General features: G+C 37.4%; 2 protein-coding genes across 4 annotated transcripts in view; one reads left to right on the forward strand and one right to left on the reverse strand.

Moving 5' to 3' along the window:
* BDP1 (BDP1 general transcription factor IIIB subunit) overlaps nt 1-6,012 on the reverse strand; it is a 69,116-nt gene extending 63,104 nt beyond the window's left edge. The window contains exons 1-4 of one of the 3 annotated variants that reach the window (XM_072958542.1): nt 5,554-6,012; nt 2,949-3,228; nt 1,285-1,391; nt 363-422 (exon numbers count right to left, since the gene is read on the reverse strand). In XM_072958542.1, coding sequence (XP_072814643.1) covers nt 363-422; nt 1,285-1,391; nt 2,949-3,228; nt 5,554-5,765 — 659 coding nt within the window. In that variant the 5' untranslated portion in view covers nt 5,766-6,012. Of the gene's footprint in view, nt 1-362; nt 423-1,284; nt 1,395-2,948; nt 3,229-5,553 lie in introns of those variants that run through there. The other 2 variants (XM_072958541.1, XM_072958543.1) reach the window with 2 other exon arrangements.
* Nucleotides 6,013-9,069: 3,057 nt separating this feature from the next.
* Nucleotides 9,070-12,769, forward strand: SERF1B (small EDRK-rich factor 1B). The gene is made up of 3 exons (XM_006197560.4): nt 9,070-9,274; nt 10,067-10,175; nt 12,499-12,769. Exons 1-3 carry the CDS (start codon nt 9,268-9,270, stop codon nt 12,569-12,571), a joined length of 189 nt encoding a protein of 62 aa, XP_006197622.1. The 5' UTR covers nt 9,070-9,267; the 3' UTR covers nt 12,572-12,769.
* The last annotated feature ends 3,321 nt before the right edge of the window (nt 12,770-16,090 follow it).

Below are 16,090 nucleotides of genomic sequence, written 5' to 3' on the forward strand. Positions count from 1 at the left end.
AACTAAAACAATACATTAAAAATTTGGTAACATTTGTTGCCTCCAGGGAGAGGTACTAGACAGAATTGGAAGACTTTTCTCAGTACACTTTTGTTCCTTTGTATTTTGTATTTATTCTAAAACAAAACTCTTTCATTCTAAAAGCTTTAACTTAAAATCATAATACTGACTTACATATGTAAGACACAAATAGTGTGGGGCTTTCATATTGACTCAAATCAGGCAGTAACTTCCATTCTTGTCATGATTCTATTTAAAAATTCTATCACATGTAATCTAACTAAAACAGGAAGCATCATTTGATTCCATTAAAAAAAAATGTACCCGTAACAGAATATATTCAAAACAGATGAGATGCTTACTCTCTGGTCTGGACTGGTGTCAATGATTTTTCAGTTTTCTTTTCTTGCTCCAGTGAAGAACTATTAAACACAAGTAACAAAATACTTCTTAATAAATAAGTCATCTACATTTTGTCAATTTTATCTCAGACAATTCTATCTGATGCAAGCAGCAAATAGTTTTAATTTGTAATTTTTTTTTATAACATACTACTACTATTAATGATGTTGGGTCCAACAGTCAATTTTTCATTTAAAAACTTTGGTCATCATTAATAATTTGTTAGGCCCTAAGTAGAGAACACTCTTACTCTCTAATCCCAAGGCATGAAGCAACCTAGGGGGCCTGTTTCCAACTCCTAGATGTCAAACAACTCAAAACCTAAGTTTCTGGTCCTTCCCTCAACTAGGCCAAAGATCTGGTACACCTGATAAAGGCTACCTTGAAAATATGTCACTACTCCTACATTCACTTGCTAAACCACCAACAATACAACAATGAGGAGATTTATTATAAACTCTCTGCCTCCCCAGGCTAAGTCTGATTAAAGAAACTTGAGAGTAGGGGTATAGCTCATTGCTAGAGTGTGTACTTAGCACCACAAGGTCCTGGGTTCAATCCCCAGTACCTCTGTAAAAAAAAATTTTTTAGAGGATTTGTTATTCAAATGCCACCGTATTTAATTAAGAGGTAGGGTATAAAAATTAAATCATCCCTTTAGATCATAATATAGCATGTAAGAAATAAAAATTGCCATCTTGATTTTTAATCTTATTTTTAATCTCAGAGGTAAAGGGCATCACTTACCATCCCAAGAAAGTAGTTACTTGAAACAGCCCTAATTTTTAAAAGGACATCACATGAGCTGTAACTGCACTCTAAAAGTGATACTTAAGTCACTACATACTCAAAGAAAGTAAAATAGAAATAAAGTTTACTTACGTCATTGGATTGTTATCTGGCAAGTAATATATGAAGTCTCTCATAGTCATTTTTGAACGATCTGGTGGCCCCTGACTTTCATTTATGGCGTATTTGTTTTTCCACTGCTTCTAGATACACAAGCACACACAGATACATTTAAATTTTATAACTATAGAAGAATTTTAGATGTATATATTTAAGTATACAGCCCACTGCTGCATTCATTGCAAGTGCTTGAAAATTATTCCTACTACACTTATGTCTAATTTTAGGAAAAATTTTATATACTGAATATTTAAAAATTATAGCACATTAATGAATTTTAAAAACTAAAATGACTGAGACTGCCTAAAAGCTCAATGTATAAAATCAAGCTTGCTGATACTAACTACAATAATTCAGTGAGAATTTATACGTACATAGTTTTTATTTGCCCTGTAGTAAACTGGAATTCCATGTATTTAATTAAATTCTTGAAGCAAATGTTTAATTTTTAATTCCCAAAAATAAATCTAATTAAGCAGATTATATAGAACACTTTTAGAGGCAGATTTTAGGGGCTATGGATTCAAATCCCATATCCTCAACTGCTGTTTGACACAAAGCAAATAACCTCTCTGAGCTTATTTCCTCCTGTGTAAAATAGTGATACCCACTTCACACAGTTCAGATATTTAAATAAGATAATTAATATAAAGCACCAAGTGCCCTCTTCTTAATTAAAAAAGGGGGCATTTTATAATTAATAAGAGCTGACATTTGTTGAGTTCTTATTATTTGCTATACACTAACCTAAATACACTTTACACAAATGAACTCACTCTTCACAATCTTCCAATGAAGTGAATGCTATCATCAGTCTATTTTAGAGACGAGGGAATAGACATAGATGATTAACTAAATTGTTCAAAGTCACATAGTAAGTAAGAGATGAATCTAGAATCCCTTAGTCTAAGATAAAGTATCAAATTCCAGAGCTTGCATGTTTAACTACTGCTACAATACCCTCTTCAGAAAAACAATCTTCAAGATTAAAAAGAATGTAGTGTGGAGGGTATAGCTCAACTGGTAGAGCACATGCTTTAGCATGCATGAGGTCCTGGATTCAATCCCTAATACCTCCTTTAAGAATAAATAAACCTAATTACCTCCCCCCAACGAAAAAAAAGACTAAAAAGAACATAGACTGCACTGTAAGTATACACACATTTTCCCCATTTATTACACTCTATATTGACAATTCAGAAAACATTAGCAATTCATTTTGCACAACTACATTTATGTTAATTCAAATGACTATAACTCATGTCAACAAGATAGCCTCAAAAAAAATCTGAAGGCTAAGTTTATAAATATGCTTGTATGTGTATCCATCCGTGTGTGTGTGAGCAAGCACATAAGATGTCCCTTTTGTGGCTTCCGTCAAAAACAATGAAAGACATTGATGAATCAAATGTATAAAAATTAATACTGTGGAAAAAATAAGGTTATCAACTCCACAGTGCTTCTTAATCATTCTGTTAACAAAAGGTGATATTCTTACTAACATGAGGAATGTTATTTGGTTTTGTTTCCCTCATCAAAATGCTACAGATGCTTATTTTTCCTCCAAATGATCCCTGACTAACATAAAAACAAAAATCTACCAGGCAACAGTCAAAATTCTGAATTTTCTACTGTACCTTCTCTTTTCTCAATTCTTCTTTTAACATTTCTCTCAGTTTCTGGGCTTTATATATTCGGTATCTGTCTGAGCATGGCTGTTTCTCTTTTGTTGGAACAGGGTTTGGCTGTGGAGCTTCTTGATTAACTGTAGATAAAGGATGAGGTTCTGAAGGAACACTGATACCAGGCTTAACCAAACTAGAAGTACTTGATACTCGCTTTCTTCTCTGTGAGACAGTAGAGGAAGATTTACTGGATTCTTCAACATCATTTCCACCATCAGTCTTTTCATCACTGCTGAAATTTTAAAAGGAAAAATAAAAGGACAAGTGGATCTCCTTTTCGATATTCTAGTTTTAAAAACTAGTCTGGCAAAAGTGGATCGATGACTTGAACAGAGGCTACAATAAAATGTTTGTTTAGTAAATTAAAAAATGGAAATTCTAATGAAGACTGATGACCCTTTTCAAACTTTAAATCCTTAAGACATTATATATAGCACATAATTTTATGCTCATGCTAGTTCCTTAAAAAAAAAAAACCCAGAGGGAAATACCCCTAAGTTTCAAAACAAACCTTAATTAGCCTAATTTGAATTACTAGATAACTAACAGGCTTTTTCTTCTGATAGCTTAAAAAAATTTTTTTTATTGACGTATAGTTGATTTACAATATTATATTAGTTTTGGGTGTACAGCCCAGTGATTCAGTATTTTTAAAGGTTGAAAGCCATTAAATGAGAGTTGTTTCTTAAAATTAAGTTTATATTCCACATTGACACCCCCTAAACTGATCTGAATTATTGGCATTATACTTTAATTATCAACTTGGGATCAAACCAAACATACAAAATTTTAAATCTCTGAAATACTTGTATTGCAGTATTTGAAGATAATTCATATGGCTGCATTAATCAAACAAAATTCTGTTTGAGGCAGAAGTCACTTAACTTTTGTCAGATATAACTGTTTATTCACTATCAAAATAAAGTCTTCACTCAAAACAAGTACTCAGTCACTCCAATTACATTTTAGAGATACAGGATTGGATATAAATATTTCAGTAATGGCCTCAAGGCAAATGAAGAAGTTATAAGTCAAGAATTAAAAGTAGTCAAATTTTTTCATGTTGTGATAATTTTACATAAAAGTGGAAAATGCCTAAATCTACAGAATAACCTTTCCAAAAAGTATCCAATTTAAATTCTTATCTCAGCTCTTATATGTGATACATGTGCTATTTACATTTCACCCAATTAATGTGAATGCACAAGGTCAGAATACATACCCTACATTTTTACAATTAACAAAGACCCACCAAAAAAAAAAAAGATAAACAAATGTCAACTATAAAAAAGCCATATCCTTAAGCTTAAATGTCTCAAAACTACAGGCTAATTTATTAATATCAATAATCATGGACTCTTATGTAGTTAACAGGATCTCTGTGAACTTTATTAACAGTAACTGGTATTTGAATCTCCACTGTTGGGAGAAATTTTGAAACAAATTCATGTAACAAACTTAGAAATCACCAAGCATCACTAAGCTATCAAAATACTACTCTAAACCCAGCACTAGTTGAGCCCAACAGGAGAAGTTAAACTAAAAAATAAAGGAATAAGGGGGAGAGGGTATAGCTCAAGGGGTAGAGCGCAAGCTCAGCATGAAGAAGACCGTGAGTTCAATCCCCAGCACCTCAATTAAAAATAAATAAATAAACCTAATTACCTCCCCACCCAAAAAACAAACAAAAACAGAAAGGGATAAAATCCTGTCACAGTGTATGAAGAATTTATGCCATCTCACTGTCATTTAATAGGGTTGGTTTTTCACTGGTTTCCTACATTTATAGTATAAAAACAGAAGTCATTATTAGCTTAACATGTCTTAACTTTCATTACTTTGCTCCATAACCTTTAAACATAAAGGTAATTATTCTGCCCTGTCCTGTACAAGGAGGTTTATATCAGTTATCTCTAACCTTCACAGTAACTCTCCGAAGTAGGTAATATTATCCTCATTTTGCAGATGAGTAAACTCTGCCTGGGCAAAGCCCATAATTGTTAAATTAAGCAAGAGAATCCTGAATCCAAATGTGGAACATGACACATGCTTTTCGGTTCAGAAAACATGGTCACCATACTTAAAGGGGCAAACTCTCAAGTCAAAATAAGTAACCAGACCTCCTTTCCATTGACATAACTCAGCAGAATCCAAGTAACACTGCTCTTCTTTTAAAATTAAACGTTTTTAAGATAAAAAAAAAAACTACTTACCCTCCAAAGTACTCCAAAAGAATGAAAACTGCGGTAATCAAAATTGTCTAATGAATAGTACCACGTGTGGATATTCTTCACTTTCTGACTGTTATACCTGGATTCCTCCCACTACCGCTTGAAGACCCCCTCCCCGAGAATCTACACACTGTAACACATCCACACTTGTCACAACCTGTGGTCAGCGAGACCAACTGTAGTTTGCAACGTGTTCCTCGGCCTCAACTGTCAGGCTTAGTGCAAGCGAGGGAGTACTTCCACGGAAAAGTTCATTTGCTCAGCTTCCAGGTGACATGCCGGGAGAGGCGGGACAGATGAAAATGCTCCCCTCTGCAAACACTTACCTGCTCTTGGGAGTCTTTTCTTGGGGCTCCGCTTCCCCGAAACCCACTGGGGGCACATCTGAGGACTCCGCTGGCTTCGGGGCAGAGGCCGCTGTAGGCTCTGGCGGCCTGGGAGCCTCCTGTTCACGCTGGGGATTGGAGGCGGTGGAGCCTCTGGCGCCAGCTCCAGGCCTGACATTCGGCTTCACGCTTAGGCGTGCCCTGCGGAACATGGCGGAGCCAGGGGGCCCGGGGAGGCGGCCCCACGGCCGCTTTCAGCCCCGAGCCCCGGCCGCTGCCTGGAGAGGGGTTTAGGAACTACGCCCTTTCCACAAAGCCCACACCACCAGCCCAGCCGGCAGCTACCGCAGTTTCACGCCCCCGCCACCACCACCTGCGTCGTCCCGCCGCCGCCTCTTCTTCATGACCCTGCTACAGTAATAGCTAAGTTTCTCGCTATACCTTGCTCCCCCGCCGTCAGAGGGCGCCGGAACTGGTTGCGTCATCCTCCAGCGCCACGGAATGACGTAAGACGCACAGCGCCCGGAGCCATGGTAACTGTAAGCCACGGAGCCTGGGTTACCTGGGAACCGGAAATTGAGATGCAAGGCTGTGTGTTTTCCCTCTCCAGGGGTCCCTAGAAGTTATTCAAAAAAGGAGATAGTCCATTTGCCCAAACTTTTACGAGAACTATTAAAATCGCTTTTGTTTTTAGAGGGTCCTGTAGAGCAGTGCCTGTTTATCAGCACATCCCCAAGACTTACTTAAAAATTCTAAATTGAGTAGAACATAGATTTGAAATTCAGATGTGAAGAAACTGATAATAGTTAACTTCTAAAAGGGGAACTGGGCTTCTGGTAAATATGTCTTAGGAAGAGGAACATTTACTGTATATCCTTGTGTACTTTTTAATGTGAATGTAACACCTGTTCAAAAATTATTGTAGTTAAAATTTTGTGAATTAATTTGAGCATTCTTAATCTGCTTCAGGAGGGAGCAATAGAGCAATAAACAAGGCATTCTGGGTGGGCGAGGAAAAATTCAACAAATGAATTTAATAATTTAAGAATTATTAAATGCCATGAAAGAAATGTAAAGGATAATATAACAGAGATTAATGGGAGGCTGGTTTACTTTATGCAGGATAATTAGGTAAGGCCTCTATGATGAGAGGGAAAATGTCCAGAGATGCAGTTGGCTCTACAGATTATGAGCAAGTGTTTGAACCGGCAATACACGTCCCCTGACTCATGGAAAACAAAGGCCTGACTTCTTCTTGAAAGGGGAAGAAAATTCTACAAGAACATCCTGCTATATTAATAACAAAATGTCAAAGGAATAAAACACTGAATTGATTGAAGAGATTGCTAGGTCATCCAGAAGGAGAAAGAAGAGGAATAGGTATTTTTGAGAGTAGGAAAGCAAGGCTGAAAGCACAGAGGAGAGAAGAGATTCTGTTAAAACTGGGAAGGAAATAGAGGTCTGTGGGCTCCTAGTACTATGGAGAAGCAACAGGACCTCAAAACAAATCTAAAGAAGCTTAAGAACTTGACAAAAATAACCCCTGCTGAAACTATCTCAGAAAACTTGGAGCTACTGCCAGAACCCTGTATCTCTGGACAGCATATTCTGGTATAGACTGAAGACACAAGGCCTTTCCCAAAATGTTTTGTTCCACCTATGAGTCTATGGTGTTCCCACAATTTTGCAGGTAAAGAAGTAAATAATGACTAAGATTTAATTTCCTATTAGTAAAGGGATGAGAACAGAATCAGATTTAATTTTATTATTAAATATAAAATCATGAGATTTTTTTACACGCTCAAGTTTTTAAAGTCTTGATGGTATCATAATTTTTTAAAATTGTTTCTTATGGGGGGAGGTAATTAGATTTGTTTATTCACTTTTAGAGGAGGTACTGTAGATTGAACCCAGGGCCTCATGCATGCTAAGCATGTGCTCTACCTCTTGAGCTATACCCTCCCCTGGCATCATAGTAATTTAAAAAAGTCTCTAGTTTTCTCTGGCAGACACACCCAACATTTCTTGTATACATGGTATACGTCATGTGAATCCCTATAACTTAGAAAGTATATTTTCAGCCATAAAGAAAAAGCTCAATTAGACTCATAAGACCACACATAGAAACAACTCTACCACTTACCTTCAACCCCAAATTGCTTTTCTCCCTTCCTTAGATGGTCTCTTTATAAAGAGCCTGGCCAGAAAGTCAATCTTTTCCCCTGCTCAAGTTACTCCAGAAGAGATTCACTAAGTGGAAACAGACCTGGGCTACAAGTAGTGTTGAGGAATAGGGGTAGGGCATACGGAAAACATGTTGAGTGCTATCCTATTCAGGATACTTAGCACTTCAAATATATTAATTCAGTTAATGAAAGAGGTACAATTACCTCCCCATTTTACTGGTCAGGAAGATTTAATGCAATGAAATAACACTCCCAAGTTCACACACCTACTCATTGGTAGAGCTGGGCTTTCAACCCAGGCATGTCACCTCCAGAACCCTCAAGTAATTTTTATTAGGTAAAAGAATTGTTGAAGGTTGGTTGTATATACTTGGGGATTCATTATAGTATTTTTTACACTTCTGAGTATGTTTGAAATCTTCCAAAGCACAGCCTTAAAAAAATAGGATAATTTTAGGGTGTCCAGACTAACTCTACACATTTCTCAGTTTGTAATATTTAACAGAACAGATGAAGGAAACAAGTACCATGCATCTTCATGCTTCTGTTTCTAGCAATGGTTGATGTTCCACAGCTGTTAAGGTTCTTCTGGGCTATTCTTAGTTTGTGGTAAGACTGCATTCCCTACCCTTCTCTCCCCATCACACAATCCAAACACAGAGCCACAAAACTCGAGTACCTCAAGTACTGTCAACTGTGACAAGGGCACTGGGATGAAATGGGAGTCCACTTTATTTTTTTATTTTTAGTGGAGGAGACAAGTAGGTTTATTTATTTATTTTTAATAAAGATAGTGGGGATTGAACCCAAGACCTCATGCATGCTAAGCATACACTCTACCACTTGAGCTATATCATCCACTCAAGAGTCTGTCTTAAGTGTGAATCTCAGTTCTTATAGTCCCTACTAGTAGTTGCTTCTGGTCTGAGTCTCAGTCGCCTCTTTCGTACAATGAGAACAGTGAAGCCTACCTTGCAGGCCTGGTACGTGAATAAAGGAAAACATGTAAAGGGCCAACGCTGCCTTTCAGAGATAACCCTTAATCTGTTCTGTCCGCCTCCTTCCCTTCCCGCCTCTACAACAGGATGAAAGAAAGCTAACGTTCTTTGTCGAAAAGTTAGATATTGTAGAGTTTAATGTCGTTACCAAAATATGGGGGCTGATCAAGCCCCAGTGCCCTGAACACGGGAGGAAAATCCACACACGCCTACCCCTCTAAGACACGGGACCTGCTTTCTAGACTCTACGCGTGGCAGAAGGACCCCCTGCGCGGGTTAGCTGCAAAGCGAGGGCTAGCAACTGAGGACCGCCCCGCCTCCCAGCCGCACACGCGCAGTTGCTCTCCGGCCACGCCGGCGGCTGTTGTCGGGTCTCCGGGGGCGGGGCCGTCCACCAAGCCCAGAAGTATCTTGCTGGAGGGCCCCACCGGCTCAACCTTCCAGACCTGCGTTAGGGGCGGCCGCTGACCCCTGAAGGAATTCATTGCTTTTCCGAGTCGCTCTCTTCCAGGCTTGGTCAGGTGGTCAGCATGGCCCGTGAGTGTGCGGACCCGGGGGGAAAGCGGCGGGGAGCGCTGGGCGAGGAAGTCTAGCTCCGAGGCGCGGCGGCCGGGGAGGCGGGGGTGCTGGTTGGTGAAACCCCTTCGGTCGGGCGCGGCGGGGACCCGATTTGCAGGCAGCGGAGGGAGAGGGACCGTTGGCTCCGGTCCAGCCTGAAAGGTCGGGCAGGTGCCTGTCCCTCGGGTGCGAGTTTACACCGTAAAAAACACCTCCCCGGGGGTGAGGTTTGTGGAGATGGAAGCCCTGGAAGGGGTCGTGTTCTGGAGGTAGTTTATAGCTGGTAGTTAATACTCAAAGTCCTGAGGCCTAAAGACGGGGAGCTCTAAGTCTCCTCCCTTGTTCTTTTGGCCCTCACAGGTAATGTTTTACGAGCATATGTATTTGCTCGCTTAACAGTTGAATTATGATGGGCCAACTTGTGCAAGGTGTGATCTGCAATTTATCTGTCTTTCTCTCTCCACCCACACCCCTCAAAAGGCAAAACTTGTTTTGGAATATTGGCCCATATAGACAGACAATTGGAATGCCTGTGTTAAAGGACCTGGTATTTACAGCCAGTGAACCCCTTGACTGGTATAATACTCTTAAGACCTTAAGTGTTTACCTTCAAGCTTCCTCCTTGTCATCAGATCAGGGAACACTACTCAGTGCAGCATTCTGCTAGCTTCTCTCTTAAAAAGCAAACTTCAGATGCATTTAAATGTGAGCCTTATAATGGAGTTATCAACTTGGGGGATGGGAAAATAGCATGACTGTTTCTTTTTGTAGGTGGAAATCAACGAGAACTTGCCCGCCGGAAAAACATGAAGAAATCACAGGAAATTAGTAAGGGAAAAAGAAAAGAAGATAGCTTGACTACCTCTCAGAGAAAACAGAGGTAAGTGATACTAAAGAAATTCCCGAGTCACAGAAGTTTTCACTTTGGAAAATAGAAACCATTTTTAAATCCTTAGTAGAACTAGGCCTAACCTACAGAAAGGGGTAACAACTGAGTATCTGTTGTGTGCCTCGCATAGTAAAACTTTGTGACATAGTCGTTATCCCAACTCATGGATGAAGAATTTAAAGCCCTTAAGCTATAATTGGTGTTGCAGAAAATCTCATACCTCTCCACCATAACCATAAGCACTTCATTAACTTCCATGTGCAAAGAAAGCATTGTTAGGTGCAAAGGATAAATATTTTCAAAGCAGATATCCTACCCATTCTAGTCTGGATGACAGGCCACCAATTACATTGATAACTGTCTGAAAGAGACACAAAAAAACATGTATAACTATTGACTTCTGAAGATCCATTTGGTTGGAGGGAATATAGGTGCACAGCCTTGATACATGAGTATATGTGACAAATAATACAAACCTGCTACACAAATACTTTGAGACTGAAGCTCAAGTTAAAAAAAAAAACATTCAGGGGTGGAGGGTTTAGCTCAGTGGTAGAGTGTGCGCTTAGCATGCACGAGGTCCTGGGTTCAATCCCCAGTACCTCTATTAAAATAAATAAATAAACCTAATTACCACCACCCACAAAAAAATTCATGTTTCTAAAAAACAAAGCTAGCCAAATTTAATTTTATTCTAAAATCAAGTTTTGTTGTCACTATAAAAGTTGGTCAGGTAAATAACTGACTGCACGTGCTTCAGTATGGCTTCTCCGTGGCCCTCAAGCCTGGCTGCACATTAGAACCACCTGGGAAACCTTGACATCTGCTCAAGCCTGGGCCCTACACCCAGTCCAGATTTAATTGGTCTAGGGTAGGGGATTAAAAGGTGCACTAAGTAAATTTTATTGCACCTAAGTTAAACCTGACTTAAAAAGCTCCCCAGGTGATTCTGATGTTCAGTCAGAGTTTAATGAGGTTGAAGCCCTTATCACTTCACACTTTTTATGACGTTTATTTTTAAAGTAATAAGCTTTGCTTTGAATTAGTTTACTTTCATTGGAGTAGAAGTGAACAGATCAGTAACCATGAAACAGTATTTTTTACTGGGAAACCTACCGTAGCTTGCCTCAGTAATCATTGTTTAATGAATACCTACTCCTTATAAAGCTCTGTGGTAGATACTGTGTATATATTATCTCTATTCATCACAATCCTAAAAAGTGGTATTAGCCCCAGTGCATACAATAAGAGACTAAGGCTCTGAATTTGAGTAACATTGCTAAGGTCATACAGCAAGCACAGCAGAGTTTGGTTACAAACAGAAAAGTAACTATCACTGTTTTTTTCCGGGATACCTCATTTCTTGGTAGCTGTCGTCTTCTTCCTTTCTTCTCATTCCTTGTTTTTACTGTCAGCTTTGCATAAATGTCTTACTGATACAGACAGAGCTGCTCATCCTGAATTAAAATCTAATACCAAATATACACAATAACAGCATAGGAAAGAGCCTCGACTTTGAAATTAGACAGACCTTGCTTTTTATGTGATGTGTGGCAAATTACTTAGCTCTAAGCCTTTAACTTTTTTTTTTCTAAACTCTTAAACATAGGGACAATAACTCAAAATTATTGTGGGACTTAATCCAGAGCCAGTAAAGTGCCTGGCACATAGAGGGGGTTGAACACATAACCATTTAATTTATTTTTTAATATGGGCTCATGGACCGTCCGGCCCAGGTAGTCTGGTTTGTAGCTCACAGTAAGTGGAGGTTCAGCCAGAGACACAAAAGGTTAAGAAAATGCCCCAAAGATCCTGCTTTTCTTTGGTATAATCCATTTTTCATCACTAAATATTGGGGTTTTGGCTTGTAAGAAACTGAATTGCTTCACAACATCTATGTCCTAATCCTAGGTACCAGTTAGGAGATCTAGACTTCTTAAATGCCCCTTCTTCCAGCAAAAAATTTATAATGAATTAACTTTGTTGACAACCAAGAGTAATTACCATTATTCCAGCATGTATCTACCTAGTGTCAGAACAGCCCTGATACATATTACTCTAATTTTGAAAGGACTTGGAGGTTATTTGCCCAAAGTCATAACAACAGTAGAGCTGGTATTCAAAATAAGATCCGACTTCAAAGCCATTTCATTCTTTGCCTTCCCATTCTATCTCCATCCATGAAAATGAAAAGACATAAAAGTTATATCTTTTCAGTTGTCTTCTGATATACTGAATGGGTTATTATAGAAATCAAGTGGCAACATAAAATCAGTTTTTCTGTAACAACTTACAGCCTTTTCCCCCCTTATAGGGATTCTGAGATCATGCAACAAAAGCAGAAGGCAGCCAATGAGAAGAAGTCTATGCAGACAAGCCAAAAATGATGACTGACTATTTGGAAAACCTGGGTGCTACTGCTAACTAGGTGTATAATAAGCTCTATGATCAAGATTTTGTACAGTGAACAGTCAGTACATATGTTATATCCTTACAAAACTATTTTAAACTTTACCTTTCAGCCTGACTTAGTATGATGTTTCAGAACCATTCTTCAAAGAATAAAACACAAACCATGCATGTGACGTTGGTGAACATTTTCTTTTATCAGCAGTGAGCATTTATATAATTAGGTAATATGATCAGATAACAAGATCTATATAAATCTAGAATCTTTGTCATAAACTTTGTTGAAGTATATCTTTAAATTTAACTTTATTGTATCATTGAATTTAAGACACATTTCTCTAATTTTGCTTTGCAATCAACTGGTTTGCTTGAAGAATTTGCGAAAGGTAGTACAAACCATCTGGAATAGCAACTAAATGAACATAAACTAAATAAGGTCTCAGTAAGAGTTCTACTTACAGCTTTAAAATTTTCTGGAATAAGTGCCTTTTAAAAATAGACTTAATTTTTTTTAGACCATATTAGGGTCACAAAAAAATTTAGATTTCTCAGGTACCCCTGGCCCTACTCATGCATAGCTTCCCCATAATGAAAATGCCCAACCAGAGTGGTACTTTTGTTGTAATTGATGAACCGACATTAACACATCATCACCCCAAAGTACTTAGTTTACATTAGGATTCACTCTATGGGTTCTGAGTGCCTTTTTTCAGATATGTCAATGTTTGGTTTTTTTAATTGAAGTATAATTGACTTACAATATTAGTTTCAGGTGTACCATATAGTGATTTTTTTTTTGATTTGATGTTTTTATACATTACAAAGTGATCACCACAATGTCTAATTACTATGTGTCACCATAAAAAGCTACTGTGATAATATTGACTGATTCCCTTTGCTGTACATTATATGCCTGTGACTTATTACCTTATAGCTAAATTTGTACCTCTTAATCCCATTCCCCTATCTCACCCATTTCCCCACGTCCATCTGGTGACACCAGTGTGTTCTCTGTACCTGTGAGTTTGTTTCTATTTTGTTATGTATGTTCATTTTTTTTTTAGATTCATAGAAGTGTAACTATATAGTATTTGTCCTTCTCTGTCTGGCTTATTTCACTTAGCATAATACCCTCTAGGTCCATTCGTGTTATAACAAATGGTAAGATTTCATTCTTTTTTATTAGTGAGTAATATTCTATTATATATGTGTATATGTACAGCACATTTTCTTTATCCAGTCATCTCTCAAGTGACAGTTAGGTTGCTTCCATATTTTGGCAAGTGATGCAGTGAACATAGGGGTGCATATATATTTTCAAATTAGCGTGTTTTCTTTAGATATTTTTCATTTTTGAGGAGCCTCTATACTGTTTTGCATTGTGACTATACCAATTTACATTCCCACCAACAGTACACAAGGGTTCTCTTTTCAACACATCCTTACCAACACGTGTTACATCATGTCTTTTTCCTAATAGTCATTCTCACAAGTATGCAGTGATATCTCATTGTGGTTTTGATTTGCATTTCCCTGATGATTAGTGATGTTGGGTATCTTCTCTTGTACTTTTTGGCAATCTATATGTCTTCTTTGAGAAAATATCTACTCAGGTCCTCTGCCCATTTTTAATCACATTTTTTTATATTGAGTTGTATAAGTTATTTATATATTTTGTATATTAACTCCTTATTGGACATATCATTTGCAAATTTCTCCCATTCTGGATGCTGTGTTTTAGTTTCATTGATGGTTTCCTTCACCATGCAAAGACTTTTTGGTTTGATGTAGTTCCTTTAAGTTTAGTTTTGCTTTTGTTACCTCTGCCTGTAGTGACAGATCTAAAAAAATATTGCTAAGACCAATATCAAAGAGCATGTGTACTGCCTATGTTTTCTTTTAGGAGTTTTGTGGTTTTAGGTTTTACATTTAAGTCTTTAATCCATTTTGAGTTTATTTTTGTACATGATGGAATAAGGTTGTCAGATTTCATTCTTTAGCATGTAACTGTCCAGTTTTCCCACCACCATTTATTAAAGAGACTGTCTTTTCTCCATTTTATATTCTTGCCTCCTTTGTTGTAGATTAATTGACCATATAAGTGTGAGTTCATTTCTGGGCTCTCTTTTCTGTTTAGTTGATCAATGTGTCTTTTTTTGCCAGTACTGTACTATTTTGATCATTGTAGCTTTTTAGTATAGTTTGAAATCAAGGAGCATGCTACTTTAGCTTTGTTCTTCTTTCTCAAGATTGCTTTGCTATTTGAGGTGTTTTGTGTTTCCATATAAATTTTAAGATTGGTTCTGGTTCTGTGAAAAATGCAGTGGGTATTTTAATAGGGATTGCATTGAATCTGTAGATTGCTTTGGGTAGTATGGAGATTTTGACTATTAATACTTCCAGTCCATGAGCACAGAGTATCTTTCCATTTATTTGAGTTTTCTTCAATTTTGTTCATTAGTATTTTAGAGTTTTCAACGCACCGGTCTTTCACCTCCTTGAACAAATTAATTGCTAGGTATTGAATAAAAGTGGCAACAGTGGGCATCCTTTTCTTGTTTTCTATATTCGAGAAAAAGTTGTCAGCTTTTCACTACTGAGTATGTTTCAGCTATAGGTTTATCACATATGGCCTTAATTATTTTGAGGTATGTTCCCTGTATAACCACTTTGTTGAGAGTTTTTTTTTATCATAAATGGATGTTGAATTTTGTCAAGAGCTTTTTCTGCATTTATTTATATGATATGATTTTTATTCTTTAATTTGTGAATGCAGTGTATCACATTGATGGATTTGTAGATATTGAACCACCCTTGCATCCCTGGAGTAAATCCTACTTGGTTATAGTGTATGATTCTTTTAATATATTGTTGACTTTGGTTTGCTAATATTTTGTTGAGGATTTTTGCATTTTTGTTCATCAGTAATATTGGCCCATAGTTTTTTTGTAGTGTCTTATGTTTGGTTTTGATATCAGGGTAATGCTGGCTTCATGAAATGAGTTTGGAAGTTTTCCCACCTCTTCCATTTTTTGGAAGAGTTTGAAAGGGTAGGTATTACTTAATTATTGTTGAAGTGTTTGGTAGTATTCACCTGTGAAGCTGTCTGATCCTGGACTTTTGTTTGTTAGCAGTTTTTTGGCTACTGATTGAATTTCAATACTAGTAATCAGTCTGTTCAGATTTTCTATTTCTTCCTGATTCATTCTTGGAGGATTGTATGTTTTAGGAATTGATCCATTTCTTCTATGTTATCCAATCTGTTGGCATATAATTGTTTGTGGTGGTCTCATGATTCTTTGTATTTCTGTGATATTGGATGTAAGTTCTCTTCTTTCATTTCTGACTTTATTTGGGCCCTCTCTTTTTTTCTTGAGTCTGGCTAAAGGTTTATCAATTTTGTTTATTGTTTCAGTGAAGCAACTCTTAGTTTCATGGATCTTTTCTGTTGGTTTTTTACTCTCTATTTTATTTATTTCTACTCTGATCTTTTATTA

This window comes from Vicugna pacos, chromosome 3, assembly GCF_048564905.1.
Source record: "Vicugna pacos chromosome 3, VicPac4, whole genome shotgun sequence".
NCBI classification, from domain to species: domain Eukaryota; kingdom Metazoa; phylum Chordata; class Mammalia; order Artiodactyla; family Camelidae; genus Vicugna; species Vicugna pacos.

Coding starts and splice junctions, on each gene's coding strand:
- SERF1B (XM_006197560.4), top strand. Junction 10,176..12,498: donor ACCTCTCAGAGAAAACAGAG/GTAAGTGATACT, acceptor CCCCCCTTATAG/GGATTCTGAGATCATGCAAC.